We start from the raw sequence: 20,418 nt of genomic DNA, 5'->3' as shown, positions 1-20,418 counted from the left end.
CATATACTGGGGTTTCAACATATACTGGGGTTTCAACATATACTGGGGTTTCATCATAAACTGGGGTTTCATACTGGGGTTTCAACATATACTGGGGTTTTTACTGGGGTTTCAATATATACTGGGGTTTCATCATATACTGGGGTTTCATACTGGGGTTTCATCATATACTGGGGTTTCAATATAAACTGGGGTTTCAACATATACTGGGGTTTCAATATATACTGGGGTTTCATACTGGGGTTTCATCATATACTGGGGTTTCATCATATACTGGGGTTTCAATATAAACTGGGGTTTCAACATATACTGGGGTTTCAACATATACTGGGGTTTCAACATATACTGGGGTTTCATCACATACTACTTCCTCTATTCTCCCTCTCCCGTTTTCCTCTATTCTCCCACTCCTGTCTTCCTCTCTCGCCACTTCTCACCCCTTCTCTTCCTCTCCCCCTCAGCCTCATCTGAACAGTGTGTCAGATGAGCTAGATCTGAGTGATGAGAGGTGTCTGACGGTGAGGAAGTTCCCGGGCTCAGAGAGCAGCCCAGGCCTCGGGCCCCGGAGACTGAGCACCCCAGAGCAGGGCAACAAGGTATGTGTTGATGTTTGATGGCTTTTTCTATTACACTGGTTGACAATACAGTACATTTGAAATGTATTCAGGCCCCTGTACTTTTTCCACACTTATTATAAAATGGATTTGTTTTTTTCCCCTCGTCAATCTACACACACAACCCCATAATGACATAGCAAAAACAGTTTTTTGAATTTTTTGCAAATGTGTGTATATATATTTAAAAAAAAACATATTTACATACGTTTTCAGACCTATGTCAGCGATTTATAGCCTTGAGTCTTATTGGGTATGACGCTACAAGCTTGGTACACCTGTATTTGGGGAGTTTTTCCCCTTAATCATCTCTGCATATCCTCTCAAGCTCTGTCAGGTTGGATGGGGTGTGTCGCTGCACAGCTACTTTCAAGTCTCTCCAGAGACTTGTCCCGAATCTCTCTTTACTTTGCTCCGTTCATCTTTCCCTCCATCCTGTCTCCCAGTCCCTGCCGCTGAAAAACATCCCCACAGCATGATGCTACCACCACCATGCTTCACCGTAGGGATGGTGCCAGGTTTCCTCCGGACGTGACGCTTGGCATTCAGGCCAAAGAGTTAAATCTTGGTTTCATCAGACCAGAGAATCTTGTTCCTCATGGTCTGAGAGTCCTTTAGGTGCCTTTTGGTAAACTCCAAGCGGGCTGTCATGTATCTTTTTACTGAGTGGCTTCCGTTTGGCCACACTATCGTAAAGGCCTGATTGGTGGTTTGCTGCAGAGATGGGAGAACCTTCCAGAAGGACAACCATCTCCACAGAGGAACTTTGGAGCTCTGTCAGAGTGACCATCAGGTTCTTGGTCATTCTCCCCCGATTGCTCAGTTTGGCCGGGCGGCCAGCTCTAGGAAAAGTCTTGGTGGTTCCAAACTTCTTCCATTTAATGAATGATGGACGCCACTATGTTCTTGAGAACCTTCAAATGGCGCGGAAGTGTTTTGGTACCTTTTTCCAGATCTGTGCCTCGACACAATCCTGTCTCGGAGCTGTACAGACAATTCCTTCGACCTCATGGCTTGGTTTTTGCTCTGACATGCACTGTCAACTGTGGGACCTTATATGGCCAGTTGTGCACTTCTCCAAATCATGTCCAATCAATTGAATTTACCACAGGTGGACTCCAATCAAGTTATAGAAACATCTCAAGGATGATCAATGGAAACAGGATGCACCTGGCCTCAATTTTGAGTCTCATAGCAAAGGGTCTAAATACTTATGTAAATAAGGTATTTCTGGTTTTTATTTGTAATAGATTTGCTAAAATTAAAAATTAAAAAATCCTTATGGGGTATTGTGTGTTGATTGAGGATTTATTTGGTATTTAATCCATTTTAGAATAAGGCTGTAACGTAACAAAATGTGGAATAAGTCAAGGGGTCTGAATACTTTCTGAATGCACTGTACTGTATATGATATTCTGTGTTTCAATGATGTTGTGAAGCCTAAAATGCGAAACAACTTTCCCCACCTTGAGTTAATTAAGGTAATTCTAATTGTAAGGTGGAGCACCCCTCTCCTGACTACCTGTCAGCCAGCGTTAGTAGTCCTGGTATACTGTCCACAGCCTCGGACCCTGGTGAGTTAGAACACACACAGATCTTTACACTCGTACCTGTCTACTGGTTGAAAATGGCAGATCTTTGTTGTACTAATAGGTGCCTGAATTGGAAACACAGTGGCTGTACAGCGTGCTATACGTGACTTCAGAGAGGTCTCCACTTCACAGCCCTGTATGGGTTTTGACTTACAGGCGTTGTGGACTTCATCGCCGCACTCCCACTAATTGGCCAACTTTTTTTTTTTTCTGAGTGAGGGGAAAAGCTGTAAATAAAGAGGACTCTCAATGTATTCTGAAAGATGAGACGTTGAGGATTATAATAAATACCGCTTTGACGTCATACAAGCCAAACCAAATGTGCACTTCACATTTCCATATCGTTAAACTTATGTCATATAGTGTCAAAGTGTATTATCACTGCTTGATGTACAGTTACAAGATTACATGGCGGCATACCCTGGGTCATTCTGAATAGAAATGAGCCTGTTTGTGATATTGTGAAGAAATTCGGCAGGGAACAAGCATCCCAATGCGCTCCTGGCTGTATTCTATGGTCACCTAAATGAAGATCTGTTTCTCTGAATTGACCTTGTTGAAAGCCTAACACACTGTAAGATGATGTTTTTGTAACTTAGCGAATCATGTTGGCAATAGAACACGCGTTGAAATGATGCCCACCTGACCCAGACTGTGATTTATAATGGGCAGAGTTTAGAATGAAATGAAGCCCACCTGACCCAGACTGTGATTTATAATGGGCAGAGTTTAGAATGAAATGATGCCCACCTGACCCAGACTGTGATTTATAATGGGCAGAGTTTAGAATGAAATGAAGCCCACCTGACCCAGACTGTGATTTATAATGGGCAGAGTTTAGAATGAAATGAAGCCCACCTGACCCAGACTGTGATTTATAATGGGCAGAGTTTAGAATGAAATGATGCCCACCTGACCCAGACTGTGATTTATAATGGGCAGAGTTTAGAATGAAATGATGCCCACCTGACCCAGACTGGGATTTATAATGGGCAGAGTTTAGAATGCAATGATGCCCACCTGACCCAGACTGTGATTTATAATGGGCAGAGTTTAGAATGAAATGAAGCCCACCTGACCCAGACTGGGATTTATAATGGGCAGAGTTTAGAATGAAATGAAGCCCACCTGACCCAGACTGGGATTTATAATGGGCAGAGTTTAGAATGCATAAACAACAACGGTAACTGTTGGCAGGGCTGTGTTCAAAACAACTACAAGTCTGCTTGCTCTAGGTCTGCAAAATCACAGCTAGGAGAGCTTAAAATAGCACCTTTTATAGTTGAATTCATAAAAGTGTATTGAAATTACGTAGGAACTGGGCACACTTTTTGGAGGTGTGTGTGTGTGTGTGGCCATTTGGAGATGCCAGTTAGACCTCTCACTTGTCTTTTAGTTTGTTGCACCTTATGTTGCACCTACCCCAAATTTACCATGAATAGTCTCATGTTACTGAATGTAGCGAAAGTGTTTTCAGATTTAATTATCAACAAATGCGGCGAAAAGTACAGTAAATGTATAGTCAAATAATTTCCCCATAATCTCCCAACTGTTTTCTTTTAATTGATACCTTATTCTGTAAGAAAAACATGTATATTTAGCCCTATCCAAATGGATAAATTCCCATGAGTTTTAAGGGTTAAATTGATTAAGGTTAGCATACTCTCTCTAAATGAAGAAAAACTCTCTTCTCTTCCAAGCTATCAGTTATTCAAACAACGTATTCGTCAGTAATTCAAACATATCCAAAGGTAAGAAGTTCTATCTAACTGTGCTTGTGGTGTACTGTAGAAACATTAACTGGACCGTTTATTAGGTACACCCATCTAGTGTCCGGGTCGGACCCCGCTTTGCCTCCAGAACAGCCTGAAATTTTTCCACAGGGATGTTGGTCCATGCTGAACCCTGACCTGTGCCTGGACAACATTCCCCCACACAACCACCAGCCTGTACCGTTGACACCAAGCAGGATGGGGCTATGGACTCAAGCTGCTGACGCTAAAATCCTGCCTGCCATCAGCATGACGCAAAAGGAACCGGGATTTGTTACCTGGGTGTTTTTTGTTGTTTGTCGCTCCATTCTTGGTTGAAACATACTCTAGGTACTCTTCGTGGGTCTAAAGCCCAGGAGGGCGGCCATTTCTGAGATACTGGAACCGGTACGCCTGGCACGGACGATCATACCACGCTCAGTCTCTTAGGTTACTCGTTTTGCCCATTCTAACATTCAGTCAAACAGTAACTGAATGTCTTGATGCCTGTCTGCCTGCTTAATATGGCAAGCCACGGTCACGTGACTCACTGTCTGTAGGAGCGATCCTTTTTTGTGTAGGAGGTGGTGTACCTAATAAACTGTCCAGTGTGTGTATTGTTGTATTCACTATAGTGGTTCAATACCCTCAGAGAGAATTCTATATGCTAGATACACTATATACTAAAGTATGTGGACACCCAAGCTCACAGAACGGGACCGCCGAGTGCTAAAGCGTGTAGCGTGTAAAAATAGTCTTTCCTTGGTTGCAACACTCACTACCGAGTTCCAAACTGCCTCTGGAAGCAACGTCAGCACACGAACTGTTCATTAGGAGCTTCATGAAATGGGTTTCCATGGACGAGCAGACGCACACAAGCCTAAAATCACCATGCTCAATGCCAAGCGTCGACTGGGGTGGTGTAAAGGTCGCCGCCATTTGACTCTGGGGCAGTGGAAACATGTTCTCTGGAGTGATGCATCACACTTCACCATCTGGCAGTCCGACGGACAAATCTGGGTTTGGTGGATGCCAGGAGAACGCTACCTGCCCCAATGCATAGTGCCAACTGTAAAGTTTGGTGGAGGAGGAATAATGGTCTGGGGCTGTTTTTCATGGTTCGGGCCCCTTAGTTCCAGTGAAGGGAAATCTTAGAAGATTCTGTTCTTCCAACTTTCTAGCAAAAGTTTGGAGAAGGCCCTTTCCTGTTTTAGCATGACGATGCCCCCGTGCACATAGCGAGGTTCATACAGAAATGGTTTGTCGAGATCGGTGTGGAAGAACTTGACTGGCCTGCACACAGCCCTGACCTCAACCCCCATCGAACACCTTGGGGATGAATTGGAACACCAACTGCGAGCCAGGCCTCATCAGTGCCCGACCTCACTAACGCTCATGGCTGAATAGAAGCAAGTCCCCCGCAGCAATGTTCAAACATCTAGTGAAAAGCTTTCCCTGAAGAGTGGAGGCTGTTTATAGCAAAGTGGGGGGACCACCTCCATATTAATGCCCATGATTTAGGAATGAGATGTTTGACGAGCAGGTGTCCACATACTTTTGGTCATGTGGTGTATAACCCTCAGAGTAGATATAACCTTCCACTTTCCCCTGCTTGCAATGATTCTGATATGTGGTTGTTTTACTTTAGTTCAATGCACTGATTGTAAGTGGCTCTGGATAAGAGTGTCTGTTAAATCAGGGGTTCTCAAATATTTGGGGCCGGGGGGATCCATTTTGTGGTAGCAAATTCATCAGGGTCACGTGACTCAACTTGAGTGAGACAAAAACAAAAGCCCACCTATTTGCATCGGTGGGGGGGAGAGAATTTCAGTTTTCAAGCTAATTTCCTGCAATTGTACACATTTTATCATGTGGCAGAGATGTTTTGTTACAGCTTTAAAGCTAATATCCTGCTAATTGTACACATTTTGCCACGAGGCAGAGAAAATGTTGCAGTTTTAAAGCTTAAATTACAGTGCATTTCTGTCCCCCAAAAAATAACACAACTTTGTGTATTGAGGGAATACAATAAGTTGAAAAATGTATAAATTGGTGGAGTACTGTGGATACCAATGTCCATGTGAGTCTCCCAGGCCCATGTTGTCCATGGTTATGAACATGAATTACAACAATATTACAATGTATTACACCCTCTAAACTTATTCCATGGATCCCATGGCCAAAACTCGTTAAATCTGTTGGTGTTAGTAATATTGTTTTAAAAAAATGACAGTGCATTCGGAAAGTATTCAGACCCCTTTTTCCATATTTTGTTACGTTACAGCCTTATTCTAAAATTGATAAATACATTAATATAAACACAATACCCCATAATGACAAAGTGAAAAGAGGTTTTTAGATATTTTTGCAAATGTATACAAAACAGAAATACCTTGTTTACATAAGTATTCAGACCCTTTGCTATGAGACTCAATTGAGCTCAGGTGCATCCTGTTTCCATTGATCATCCTTGAGATGTTTCTACAACTTGATTGGAGTCCACCTGTAGTAAATTAAATGGATTGGACATGATTTGGAAAGGCACACATGCATGTCAGAGCAAAAACCAAGCCATGAGGTTGAAGGAATTGTTCGTAGAGCTCTGAGACAGGATTGTGTCGCGGGACAGATCTGGGGAAGGGTACCAAAACATTTCTGCAGCATTGAAGGTTCCCAAGGACACAGTGGCCTCCATCATTCTTAAATGGAAGAAGTTTGGAACCACCAAGACTCTTCCTAGAGCTGGCCGCCTGGCCACACTAAGCAATCGGGGGAGAAGGGCCTTGGTCAGGTAGGTGACCAAGAACCCAATGGTCACTTTGACAGGGCTCCAGTTCCTCTGTGGAGATGGGAGAACCTTCCTGAAGGACAACCATCTCTGCAGCACTACACCAATCAGGCCTCTATGGCCAGACGGAAGCCACTCCTCAGTAAAAGGCACATGACAGCCCACTTGGAGTTTGCCAAAAGGCACCAAAAAGAGTCTCTGACCATGAGGAACAAGATTCTCTGGTCTGATGAAACCAAGATTGAACTCTTTGGCTTGAATGCCAAGCATCACATCTGGAGGAAAGATGGCACAATTTGTACGGTGAAGCATGGTGCTGGCAGAATCATGCTGTGGGGATTATTTTCTGTGACAGGGAGTGAGAGACTTGTCAGGGCCGGGGGAAAGATGAACAGGGCAAAGTACAGAGATACTTGATGAAAATCTGCTCCAGAGTTTCACCTTCCAACAGGACAACGACCCTAAGCACACAGCCAAGACAACGCAGGAGTGGCTTTGGGTCAAGTCTCAATGTCTTTGAGTGGCCCAGCCAGAGCCCGGACTTGAATCCCATCGAACATCTCTGGAGAGTCCTGAAAATAACTGTTCAGCGACGCTCCCCATCCAACCTGACAGAGCTTGAGAGGATCTGCAGAGAAGAAAGGGAGAAACTCCCCAAATACAGGTGTGCCAAGCTGGTAGTGTCATACCTAAGAGAACTCGAGGCTGTAATCGCTGCCAAAGGTGCTTCAACAAAGTACTCAGTAATGGGTCTGAATACTTATGTAAATGTGATAGTGTGATCTTTTTTATAAATTTGCAGAATAATAGGTATTGTGTGTAGATTGAAAAATTAAAAACAATTTTGTCCATTTTAAGAATAAGGCTGTAACATAACAAAATGTGGAAAAAAATCAAGGTCTGAATACTTACCGAATGCGCATAGATAGATATAGAAATATAGATAGATGGATATACACATATATAGATATATCTATGTGTATATATATCTATCTTGCCACTCACCCCCTGCGGAACCCCTGTGCTAAGTTACTAAAATATGAAATGTACATGTAACTTGTCTCTGTCCCCAGAACATGAAGACTCTGATGGAGGTGAGAACGGGGACAGTCCCAAGACTCCTCCAAGCCGACCACAGAGGAAGGAGAAGAAAGACTACCCTGTGAGTCTATTTATCTATGTGATTGTATTTGGTATGTGACTATGTGTATGGCAGAGCAATCGAAATATGTCAGTCATATTATCTCAGGTGACATATAGTTATTTATTTTATACAAACAAAATAGGCAGTTAGAAGATTTCATGTCAGATCTCTCCATATCCCCCATCTTGAGTTTGAAGTGGTTTGAGTAGACTTGAAGTTAGGAAGAAATCACCCAAGTTCAGAACATACAGTACATTCGGAAAGTGTTCAGACCACTTGACTTTTTCCACATGCTGTTACGTTACAGCCTTATTCTAAAATTGATTTAAAAAAATTAAAATCCTCATTATCAGTGATTACAGCCTCGAGTCTTCTTTGCTATGACACTACAAGCTTGGCACACCTGTATTTGGGGAGTTTCTCTCATTCTTCTCTGCAGATCCTCTCAAGCTCTGTCAAGGTTGATGGGGAGTGTTCCTACACAGCTATTTTCAGGTCTCTTCAGAGATGCTCAATCAGGTTGAAGTTCGGACTCTGGCTGGGCCACTCAAGGACATTCAGAGACTTGTCCCGAATCCACTCTTGCGTTGTCTTGGCTGTGTGCTTAGGGTCGTGGTCCTGTTGGAAGATGAACCTTCACCCCAGTCTGAGGTCCTGAGTGCTCTGGAGCAGGTTTTCATCAAGGATCTCTCTGTACTTTGCTCCGTTCATCGTTCCTTTGATCATGACTAGTTACCCAGTTCCTGCCACTGAAAAACATCCCCACAACATGATGCTGCCACCACCATGCTTCACCGTAGGGATAGTGCCAGGTTTCCTCCCGACGTGACGCTTGACATTCAGGCCAAAGAGTTCACGCCAGCTCTAGGAAGAGTCTTAGTGGTTCCAATCTTCTTCCACTTAAGAATGATGGAGGCCACTGTGTTCTTGGGGACCTTCAATGCTGCAGAAATGTGTTGGTACCCTTCCCCAGATATGTGCCTTGATAGAATCCTGTCTTGGAGCCTCTACAGACAATTCCTTTGACCTCATGTCAGCAGTAAATATTAATAGCGGGGCTATAAACGGGGTAGCGGTACAGAGTCAATGTGTGGGGACATCGATGTCGAGGTAATTGAGGTAATATGTACATGTAGGTAGAGTTATTAAAGTGACTATATATAGATAATAACAGTCTAGCAGCGGTGTAGAAGAGGGGGGGGCAATGCAAATAGTCTGGGTAGCCATTTGATTAGCTGTTCAGGAGTCTTATGGCTTGGGGGGGTAGAAGCTGTTTAGAACCCTCTTGGACCTAGACTTGGCCCTCCGGTACCGCTTGCCGTGCGGTAGCAGAGAGAACAGTCTGACTAGGGTGGCTGAATTCTTAGGGCCTTCCTCTGACACCGCCTGGTATAGATGTCCTGGATGGCAGGGAGCTGGGACCCAGTGATGTACTGGGCCGTACGCACTACCCTCTGTAGTGCCTTGCAGTCAGAGGCCAAGCAGTTGCCATACCAGGCAGTGATGCAACCAGTCAGGATGCTCTCGATTAATACTTATGTAAACAAGGTATTTGTTATTTCCTTATGTACATTTGCAAACATTTCAAAAAAAAAACAATTTTCGCTTTGTCATTATGGTGTGTCGATTGCTGACATTTTTTATTTATTTAATATATTTTAGAATAAGGCTGTAATGTAACAAAATGTGGAAGAAGTCAAGGGGTCTGAATACTTTCTGAATGTACTGTATATCCTTTTAATCTGTCTGTCTGTATAGTGTCCAAGCAACTTACTGACCCTGCTCTGAAAACCAGGGTACGTCCCAAATCACACTCTATTCCCGATATAGTGCGCTCCTGTTTATAGGGCTCATATGGCTTCTCTGAGTAGTGCACTACATTGGGAATAGGGTGCCATTTGGGACGAATCCCCCCACAGTATAGTAATGAATCAGACACTGATGGTTATAGAGTAGCCTTTGGCAGCTGTTCACGTTGAAGTCGTTGATTCAGGAGAAATTGGCAGCTGTTCATGTTGAAATTGTTTCGGGAGCAAAGAGAATATGATAACATAATGAGTCTTGCGTCCAAATGACTCCCTATAAAGTGCACTACTTTTGACCAGGGCTCATTGGGCTCTGGTGAAAAGTTAGTGTACTATATAGGGAATAGGTTTCCATTTGGGCCAGAGCCTGACTGCACAGTGCTGAGGTTAGAGACAGTAGTTGGGTTTATAAAGCATTAAACACACTGAAGCTCTGACTGCTGACAGGTGCTTCTCTCTTGCTAGTATAAAAGCGGTACCTACTGTGTGCCGACCCGGTAGAACCGTACCCACTGAGTGCCGACCCGGTAGAACCGTACCCACTGAGTGCCGACCCGGTAGAACCGCACCCACTGAGTGCCGACCCGGTAGAACCGCACCCACTGAGTGCCGACCCGGTAGAACCGTACCCACTGAGTGCCGACCCGGTAGAACCGTACCCACTGAGTGCCGACCCGGTAGAACCGCACCCACTGAGTGCCGACCCGGTAGAACCGCACCCACTGAGTGCCGACCCGGTAGAACCGCACCCACTGAGTGCCGACCCGGTAGAACCGTGCCGACCCGGTAGAACCGTGCCGACCCGGTAGAACCGTACCCACTGAGTGCCGACCCGGTAGAACCGTACCTACGTATTCTACTTGTAGTATCGCAAATGCTCGTCAGTGACCAACAACTTCAATCGAAGAGCACGAGCCCCTACGTAGGGGAGCCAACAGGAGTGAAAACAAAAACGTGAAATGTCATGAACCAGTCTCACTTCATATGCTATGTAGGTATATGGTAGCTAGCTAAGTGTACCGACGCAATGCACACAACACTAAATACTTCCTCCAAGCTAGCTAACCACTGTATTATTTACATAATTAAATCACAATGGATTAATCACAACTTACTTAAAACAAGAAAAGGTTGCTTGAAGTCAACAGATTAACATTTTATAACGGTGCTTGGCAAACCAGCTCGGATCAAAACAATAGTTTGTGTTTTTGCGGCATTACGTCGTATGTCCTCCATTCTTCGTCCAGTCTGATGTGTGTCTATTTGTTTCTCCTCAGAAACCAGCTATCAACGGCCTGCCACCCACTCCTAAAGTCCTGGTGAGTGACCCTTGTGGACGAGTCTCTTGTGTCCCAAATGGCACCCTATTCCCTTTATAGTGCACTGCTTTTGACCTGAGCCCTATGAAGTACAACACTATATAGGGAATAGGGTGCCATTTGGAACGCTGACTTTGTGTCGTCCCTAGATCAAATGTTATTGGTCACATACACATGGTTAGCAGATGTTAATGCGAGTGTAGCGAAATACTTGTGCTTCTAGTTCCGACCATTCAGTAATATCTAACAATTTCACAACAACTACCTAATACACACAAGTGTAAAGGGATGGAATAAGAATATGTACATATAAATATATGGATGAGCCATGACCGACCGGTATAGATGAGATGCAATAGATGGTATTGGTACAGAATATACATCTGGGATGAGTAGTGCAAGATATGTCAACATCATTATTAAAGTGGCATTAATAAAGTGACTAGTGATCTATTTGTTAGAGCAGCCAATGATTTCAAGTCTATGTAGGCAGCAGTCTCTCTGAGTTAGTGATGGCTGTTTAACAGTCTGATGGCCTTGAGATAGAAGCTGTTTTTCAGTCTCTCGGTCCCAGCTTTGATTCACCTGTACTGACCTCACCTTCTGGATGATAGCGGGGTGAACAGGCAGTGGCTCAGGTGGTTGTTGTCCTTGATGATCTTTTTTTAGTTAGCTCCATTGTCCCCCAGCAGAACACATTCCTTCCTGGTGGATGGGTTAAACTATGTCTGATGTATTGATATGATGATTTATGTAGTCTGTGGTTAGACTGGACCGACTCCAACTGTGCGGTTGGTCGTCTCTGGTTACTGTGCGGTTGGTCATCTCTGGTTGCTGTGCAGCTGGTCGTCTCTGGTTGCTGTGCAGCTGGTCGTCTCTGGTTGCTGTGCAGCTGGTCGTCTCTGGTTGCTGTGCAGCTGGTCGTCTCTGGTTACTGTGCAGCTGGTCATCTGGTTACTCTGGTCAGAATGTCGTCTCTGGTTACTCTGGTCAGAATGTTCTCTATGGTTACTCTGGTCAGAATGTTCTCTCTGGTTACTCTGGTCAGAATGTTCTCTCTGGTTACTCTGGTCAGAATGTTCTCTCTGGTTACTCTGGTCAGAATGTTCTCTCTGGTTACTCTGGTCAGAATGTCGTCTCTGGTTACTCTGGTCAGAATGTTCTCTCTGGTTACTCTGGTCAGAATGTCGTCTCTGGTTACTCTGGTCAGAATGTCGTCTCTGGTTACTCTGGTCAGAATGTTCTCTCTGGTTACTCTGGTCAGAATGTCGTCTGGTTACTCTGGTCAGAATGTTCTCTCTGGTTACTCTGGTCAGAATGTTCTCTCTGGTTACTCTGGTCAGAATGTTCTCTCTGGTTACTCTGGTCAGAATGTTCTCTCTGGTTACTCTGGTCAGAATGTTCTCTCTGGTTACTCTGGTCAGAATGTCCTCTCTGGTTACTCTGGTCAGAATGTTCTCTCTGGTTACTCTGGTCAGAATGTTCTCTCTGGTTACTCTGGTCAGAATGTTCTCTATGGTTACTCTGGTCAGAATGTTCTCTCTGGTTACTCTGGTCAGAATGTTCTCTCTGGTTACTCTGGTCAGAATGTTCTCTATGGTTACTCTGGTCAGAATGTTCTCTATGGTTACTCTGGTCAGAATGTCGTCTCTGGTTACTCTGGTCAGAATGTCGTCTCTGGTTACTCTGGTCAGAATGTTCTCTATGGTTACTCTGGTCAGAATGTCGTCTCTGGTTACTCTGGTCAGAATGTCGTCTCTGGTTACTCTGGTCAGAATGTCGTCTCTGGTTACTCTGGTCAGAATGTTCTCTCTGGTTACTCTGGTCAGAATGTCGTCTCTGGTTACTCTGGTCAGAATGTTCTCTCTGGTTACTCTGGTCAGAATGTCGTCTATGGTTACTCTGGTCAGAATGTTCTCTCTGGTTACTCTGGTCAGAATGTTCTCTCTGGTTACTCTGGTCAGAATGTTCTCTCTGGTTACTCTGGTCAGAATGTCGTCTGGTTACTCTGGTCAGAATGTTCTCTATGGTTACTCTGGTCAGAATGTCGTCTATGGTTACTCTGGTCAGAATGTCGTCTCTGGTTACTCTGGTCAGAATGTCGTCTCTGGTTACTCTGGTCAGAATGTTCTCTCTGGTTACTCTGGTCAGAATGTTCTCTCTGGTTACTCTGGTCAGAATGTTCTCTCTGGTTACTCTGGTCAGAATGTTCTCTCTGGTTACTCTGGTCAGAATGTCGTCTCTGGTTACTCTGGTCAGAATGTCGTCTCTGGTTACTCTGGTCAGAATGTCGTCTCTGGTTACTCTGGTCAGAATGTCGTCTCTGGTTACTCTGGTCAGAATGTTCTCTCTGGTTACTCTGGTCAGAATGTCGTCTGGTTACTCTGGTCAGAATGTCGTCTGGTTACTCTGGTCAGAATGTCGTCTGGTTACTCTGGTCAGAATGTCGTCTCTGGTTACTCTGGTCAGAATGTCGTCTATGGTTACTCTGGTCAGAATGTTCTCTATGGTTACTCTGGTCAGAATGTCGTCTCTGGTTACTCTGGTCAGAATGTCGTCTCTGGTTACTCTGGTCAGAATGTTCTCTCTGGTTACTCTGGTCAGAATGTTCTCTCTGGTTACTCTGGTCAGAATGTCGTCTCTGGTTACTCTGGTCAGAATGTTCTCTCTGGTTACTCTGGTCAGAATGTTCTCTCTGGTTACTCTGGTCAGAATGTCGTCTCTGGTTACTCTGGTCAGAATGTTCTCTCTGGTTACTCTGGTCAGAATGTCGTCTCTGGTTACTCTGGTCAGAATGTTCTCTCTGGTTACTCTGGTCAGAATGTTCTCTATGGTTACTCTGGTCAGAATGTTCTCTATGGTTACTCTGGTCAGAATGTTCTCTATGGTTACTCTGGTCAGAATGTCGTCTCTGGTTACTCTGGTCAGAATGTCGTCTCTGGTTACTCTGGTCAGAATGTCGTCTCTGGTTACTCTGGTCAGAATGTCGTCTCTGGTTACTCTGGTCAGAATGTCGTCTCTGGTTACTCTGGTCAGAATGTCGTCTCTGGTTACTCTGGTCAGAATGTTCTCTCTGGTTACTCTGGTCAGAATGTTCTCTCTGGTTACTCTGGTCAGAATGTTCTCTCTGGTTACTCTGGTCAGAATGTCGTCTGGTTACTCTGGTCAGAATGTCGTGTCTGGTTACTCTGGTCAGAATGTCGTCTCTGGTTACTCTGGTCAGAATGTCGTCTCTGGTTACTCTGGTCAGAATGTTCGTCTCTGGTTACTCTGGTCAGAATGTCGTCTCTGGTTACTCTGGTCAGAATGTCGTCTCTGGTTACTCTGGTCAGAATGTCGTCTCTGGTTACTCTGGTCAGAATGTCGTCTCTGGTTACTCTGGTCAGAATGTCGTCTCTGGTTACTCTGGTCAGAATGTCGTCTCTGGTCAGAATGTCATCTGGTTGCTCTGGTCAGAATGTTCTCTATGGTTACTCTGGTCAGAATGTCGTCTCTGGTCAGAATGTCGTCTGGTTACTCTGGTCAGAATGTCGTCTCTGGTTACTCTGGTCAGAATGTCGTCTCTGGTTACTCTGGTCAGAATGTCGTCTCTGGTTACTCTGGTCAGAATGTCGTCTCTGGTTACTCTGGTCAGAATGTTCTCTCTGGTTACTCTGGTCAGAATGTTCTCTCTGGTTACTCTGGTCAGAATGTTCTCTATGGTTACTCTGGTCAGAATGTTCTCTCTGGTTACTCTGGTCAGAATGTCGTCTGGTTACTCTGGTCAGAATGTCGTCTATGGTTACTCTGGTCAGAATGTTCTCTATGGTTACTCTGGTCAGAATGTCGTCTCTGGTCAGAATGTCGTCTCTGGTCAGAATGTCGTCTGGTTACTCTGGTCAGAATGTCGTCTCTGGTTACTCTGGTCAGAATGTCCTCTCTGGTTACTCTGGTCAGAATGTCGTCTCTGGTTACTCTGGTCAGAATGTCGTCTCTGGTTACTCTGGTCAGAATGTTCTCTATGGTTACTCTGGTCAGAATGTTCTCTCTGGTTACTCTGGTCAGAATGTTCTCTCTGGTTACTCTGGTCAGAATGTTCTCTCTGGTTACTCTGGTCAGAATGTTCTCTCTGGTTACTCTGGTCAGAATGTTCTCTCTGGTTACTCTGGTCAGAATGTTCTCTCTGGTTACTCTGGTCAGAATGTTCTCTATGGTTACTCTGGTCAGAATGTCGTCTGGTTACTCTGGTCAGAATGTCGTCTCTGGTTACTCTGGTCAGAATGTTCTCTCTGGTTACTCTGGTCAGAATGTTCTCTATGGTTACTCTGGTCAGAATGTTCTCTCTGGTTACTCTGGTCAGAATGTTCTCTCTGGTTACTCTGGTCAGAATGTTCTCTATGGTTACTCTGGTCAGAATGTCGTCTCTGGTTACTCTGGTCAGAATGTCGTCTCTGGTTACTCTGGTCAGAATGTTCTCTCTGGTTACTCTGGTCAGAATGTTCTCTATGGTTACTCTGGTCAGAATGTCGTCTCTGGTTACTCTGGTCAGAATGTCGTCTCTGGTTACTCTGGTCAGAATGTTCTCTCTGGTTACTCTGGTCAGAATTTTCTCTCTGGTTACTCTGGTCAGAATGTTCTCTCTGGTTACTCTGGTCAGAATGTTCTCTCTGGTTACTCTGGTCAGAATGTCGTCTCTGGTTACTCTGGTCAGAATGTTCTCTATGGTTACTCTGGTCAGAATGTTCTCTATGGTTGCTGTCTTCCAGACCAACTTTGGGTGGAGGTGAACTCTCTGAACCCCAGTTTGTTGATATTTGTGTCATCACTACTCTAGATGGGGGCCTGTTTCTCCAAAGTGTTTGATGGCTGTCCACTGAAAATCAACTGTGCCACGTCGTGGATACACCCGGATACAAAAGGTAACACACACACACATAAACTACTGTACACACACACGTTAGAGAGTGAGTATGTGTCACAGACAATTCAATTTGTTTGTACTGTTTTCCAGACCAATACCTTATATTTGGGACAGAGGATGGTATTTATACCCTCAACCTGAATGAGCTGCATGAAGCCACCATGGAACAGGTAGGAACACATGGGTTATCATGTCGACGATAACTTCGCTTTGACACTAATAAAACCCACTGTGTCTTGTTGAACCATAAATATATAGGACCAAACTGAAAGCACATATTACTGTCTGTAGTCTTTAATCCGTCACTGAATCCATCAAATACGGTGGTAGGCACAGCACTAAGAAATATTAGGGATGGAACGATTCACCCGATACGCGGCGGTCCCCGATTCTAATGTACTTTTTACTCCATACATTTCCCCTGACACCCAAAAGTACTCGTTACATTTGAGAGAATGGTCCAATTCAAGAGCACATCCCTGGTCATCTCTACTGCCTCTTATCTGGCGGACTCACTAAACACAAATGCTTCGTTTGTAAATTATGTTGGAGTGTGCCCCTGGCTGTCAATTATTTTTTTTTTTTTTTTTATCATTATTATTTTTTTTAAATATACAAAAAATTGTACCGTCTGGTTTGCGTAATATAAGGAATTTGAAATGGTTTATATTTTAACTTTTACTTTTGATACTTAAGTACATTTTATCAATTCCATTTACTTTTGATACTTAAGTATATTTAAAACCAAATACTTTTAGACTTTTACTCAAGTAGTATTTTACTGGGTGACTTTTACTTGAGTCATTTTCTATTAAGGTATCTTTTTTTAAACTGTTGTACTTTTTCCCACCACTGTGTTGCAGTTCTTGACACAAACTGGTGTGCCTGGCACCTACTTCCGTAACCCGCTCAAAGGCACTTAAATATTTTGTTTTGCCCATTCACCCTCTGAATGGCACATACACAATCCATGTCTCAATTGCCTCGAGGCTTAAAAATCCTTCTTTAACCCATCTCCTCTCCCCTTCATCTACACTGATTGAAGTGGATTTAAGAGATGACATCAATAAGGGATCATAGCTTTCACCTGGTCAGTCTGTCATGGAAAGAGCAGGTGTTCTTAATGTTTTGTCTACTCGGTGTGTGTGTGTGTGTATAGAGACGACATTCTATATATATATATATATATATATATATATAATTTTTAGATATACAGTGTAAAAGTTGATCATTTCATAACGAGGACAGCGATTACTTTTGGTGAGGTACACTGTATGGCCGAAGAGAAGATCACTCTGTAAAAAAAACTGGTCAAAACCATTTGATTTGGAGATGGAGTTGTAAGACAAAACCAATGAATATATAGCAAAACTATGTCATAGCTATTTTGTAAATGACGTTTCAAACTAAAACGTATCGGAGCCCGTGTATCGAGCAAGATACGAATCGTCTTGAAAGGGAAAGATGAACATCCTCAATAAATATAGCTATTAACATGTCTACACTCATTTTTACCTCATCTTAAGTCTTAGTTACTGTAGGTCTGAATCCATGAAACTGTCTACTGCCGAATCGTTCTGTTTCAACAGTGAGTATTGAATGTTTTATTATGTTATGTTCCTCCTCTAGCTGTTCCCCAGGAAGTGTACCTGGCTCTACATCATCAACAACAACCTGATGTCTCTGTCAGGTGAGTCAGTAGGACAGATACAGGTATCAACAACAACCTGCTGTACTGCAGTCTGAGAGGTGGTATCAATCACAGCCAGCTGCTGGACATGGTGCTATAATAACCTGCTGTACTGCAGTCTGAGAGGTGGTATCAATCACAGCCAGCTGCTGGACATGGTGCTATAATAACCTGCTGTACTGCAGTCTGAGAGGTGGTATCAATCACAGCCAGCTGCTGGACATGGTGCTATAATAACCTGCTGTACTGCTGTCTGAGAGGCGGTATCAATCACAGCCAGCTGCTGGACATGGTGCTATAATAACCTGCTGTACTGCAGTCTGAGAGGTGGTATCAATCACAGCCAGCTGCTGGACATGGTGCTATAATAACCTGCTGTACTGCAGTCTGAGAGGTGGTATCAATCACAGCCAGCTGCTGGACATGGTGCTATAATAACCTGCTGTACTGCAGTCTGAGAGGCGGTATCAATCACAGCCAGCTGCTGGACATGGTGCTATAATAACCTGCTGTACTGCAGTCTGAGAGGTGGTATCAATCACAGCCAGCTGCTGGACATGGTGCTATAATAACCTGCTGTACTGCAGTCTGAGAGGCGGTATCAATCACAGCCAGCTGCTGGACATGGTGCTATAATAACCTGCTGTACTGCAGTCTGAGAGGTGGTATCAATCACAGCCAGCTGCTGGACATGGTGCTATAATAACCTGCTGTACTGCAGTCTGAGAGGTGGTATCAATCACAGCCAGCTGCTGGACATGGTGCTATAATAACCTGCTGTACTGCAGTCTGAGAGGTGGTATCAATCACAGCCAGCTGCTGGACATGGTGCTATAATAACCTGCTGTACTGCTGTCTGAGAGGTGGTATCAATCACAGCCAGCTGCTGGACATGGTGCTATAATAACCTGCTGTACTGCAGTCTGAGAGGTGGTATCAATCACAGCCATCTGCTGGACATGGTGCTATAATAACCTGCTGTACTGCTGTCTGAGAGGTGGTATCAATCACAGCCAGCTGCTGGACATGGTGCTATAATAACCTGCTGTACTGCTGTCTGAGAGGTGGTATCAATCACAGCCAGCTGCTGGACATGGTGCTATAATAACCTGCTGTACTGCAGTCTGAGAGGTGGTATCAATCACAGCCAGCTGCTGGACATGGTGCTATAATAACCTGCTGTACTGCTGTCTGAGAGGTGGTATCAATCACAGCCAGCTGCTGGACATGGTGCTATAATAACCTGCTGTACTGCTGTCTGAGAGGTGGTATCAATCACAGCCATCTGCTGTACATGGTGCTATAATAACCTGCAGCTTTGTTTTGCTGTCATCTGACTGTAAATACAATCACCTCATAACTATTCTACAGGAACAGTTCCTTTACCTGGTATCTACACACCATACTGTAAATACAATCACCTCATAGCTATTTATAGACCAGAAGTAGCAGGCTGTTTAGAAGCTTTTGGATGAAAACCCTCATAAGAAGCGCTTGACTGCATATTATTGTGAGTCCTGTCTTTATGGCCTACTGCTGTGTGGAATAAATAAGGCATTTTGTACGGACCAGTGGTTGTGAAGACTCCTGGTTACAGTAGCAATGTAGATAGTTTGGACAGATGATACACCTCATGATCAAAAGTATGTGGACACCTATTCGTCGAACAACTCATTCCAAAATCATTGGTCATTTTAATATGGAGTTGGTCCCCTCTTTTGCTGCTATAACAGCCTCCACTTGTCTGGGAAGGCTTTCAACTAGATGTTGGAAAATTGCTGCAGGGACTTGCTTCCATTCAGCCGCAAGAGCATTAGTGAGGTCGGACACTGACGTTTGAGCGATTAGGCCTGGTTCCTATTCATGCCAAAGGTGTTCGATGGGGTTGAGTTCTGTGCAGCCCAGTGAAGTTCTTCCACACCGATCTCAACAAACCATTTCTGTATGGACCTCGCTTTGTGCACGGGGACATTGTCATGCTGAAACAGGAAAGGGCCTTCCCCAAACTGTTACTAGAAAGTTGGATGCACAGAATCATCTATAATGTCATTGAATGCTGTAGTGTTAAGATTTCCCCTTCACTGGAACTAAGGGGCCTAGCCCGAACCATGAAAAACAGCCCCAGACCATTGTTCCTCCACCACCAAACTTTACAGTAGGGCACTGCATTGGGCCAGGTACCGTTCTACTGGCATCCGCCAAACCAAGATTCGTTCGTTGGACTGCCAGATTGAGAAACGTAATTCATCACTCCAGAGAACGCGTTTCCACTGCTTAAGAGTCTAAATGGCGGCGAGCTTTACACCACTCCAGCCGACGCTTGGCATTGCGCATGGTGATCTTAGGCTCGTATGCGGCTGCTCGGCCATGGAGACCTATTTCATGAAGCTCCCGATGAACAGTTATTGTGCTGACGTTGCTTCCAGAGGCAGTTTGGAACTCGGTAGTGAGTGTTGCAATTGAGGACAGATTATATTTTTACGCGCATCAGCACTTGGCTGTCCCGTTCTGAGAGCTTGTGTCACCTACCACTTTGCGGCTGAGCCGTTGTTGCTCCTAGACGTTTCTACTTCACAATAACATCACTTAGTTGACCGGGGGCAGCTCTAGCAGGGCAGAAATTTGACGGACTGACTTGTTGGAAAGGTGGCATCCTATGACGGTCACTGAGCTCTTAAGTAAGGCCATTCTACTGCCAATGTTTGTCTATGGAGATTGCATGGCTGTGTGCTCGATTTTTATACACCTGTCAGCAACGATTGTGGCTGAAATGGCCGAATCCACTAATTTGAAGGTGTGTCCCCATACTTTTGTA

At 44.3% G+C, this 20,418-nt stretch overlaps 1 protein-coding gene across 3 annotated transcripts in view; it reads left to right on the top strand.

The window, feature by feature from the left end:
- Window positions 1–20,418, top strand: part of map4k5 (mitogen-activated protein kinase kinase kinase kinase 5) — a 119,693-nt gene that overhangs the window by 53,152 nt on the left and 46,123 nt on the right. For 2 of the 3 annotated variants that reach the window (XM_045709476.2, XM_082960638.1), the window contains 8 exons: window positions 462–596; window positions 2,113–2,188; window positions 3,907–3,957; window positions 7,819–7,907; window positions 10,972–11,013; window positions 15,827–15,911; window positions 16,004–16,083; window positions 17,543–17,603. In XM_045709476.2, coding sequence (XP_045565432.1) covers window positions 462–596; window positions 2,113–2,188; window positions 3,907–3,957; window positions 7,819–7,907; window positions 10,972–11,013; window positions 15,827–15,911; window positions 16,004–16,083; window positions 17,543–17,603 — 619 coding nt within the window. The remainder of the gene's footprint in view (window positions 1–461; window positions 597–2,112; window positions 2,189–3,906; window positions 3,958–7,818; window positions 7,908–10,971; window positions 11,014–15,826; window positions 15,912–16,003; window positions 16,084–17,542; window positions 17,604–20,418) is intronic. The other variant, XM_045709553.2, reaches the window with a different exon arrangement.

This window comes from Salmo salar, chromosome 01, assembly GCF_965601325.2.
Source record: "Salmo salar chromosome 01, fSalSal1, whole genome shotgun sequence".
NCBI lineage: Eukaryota > Metazoa > Chordata > Actinopteri > Salmoniformes > Salmonidae > Salmo > Salmo salar.
The sequence above is the reverse complement of the archived record's forward strand: the minus strand, read 5'-3'. Positions and strand labels throughout refer to the sequence as shown.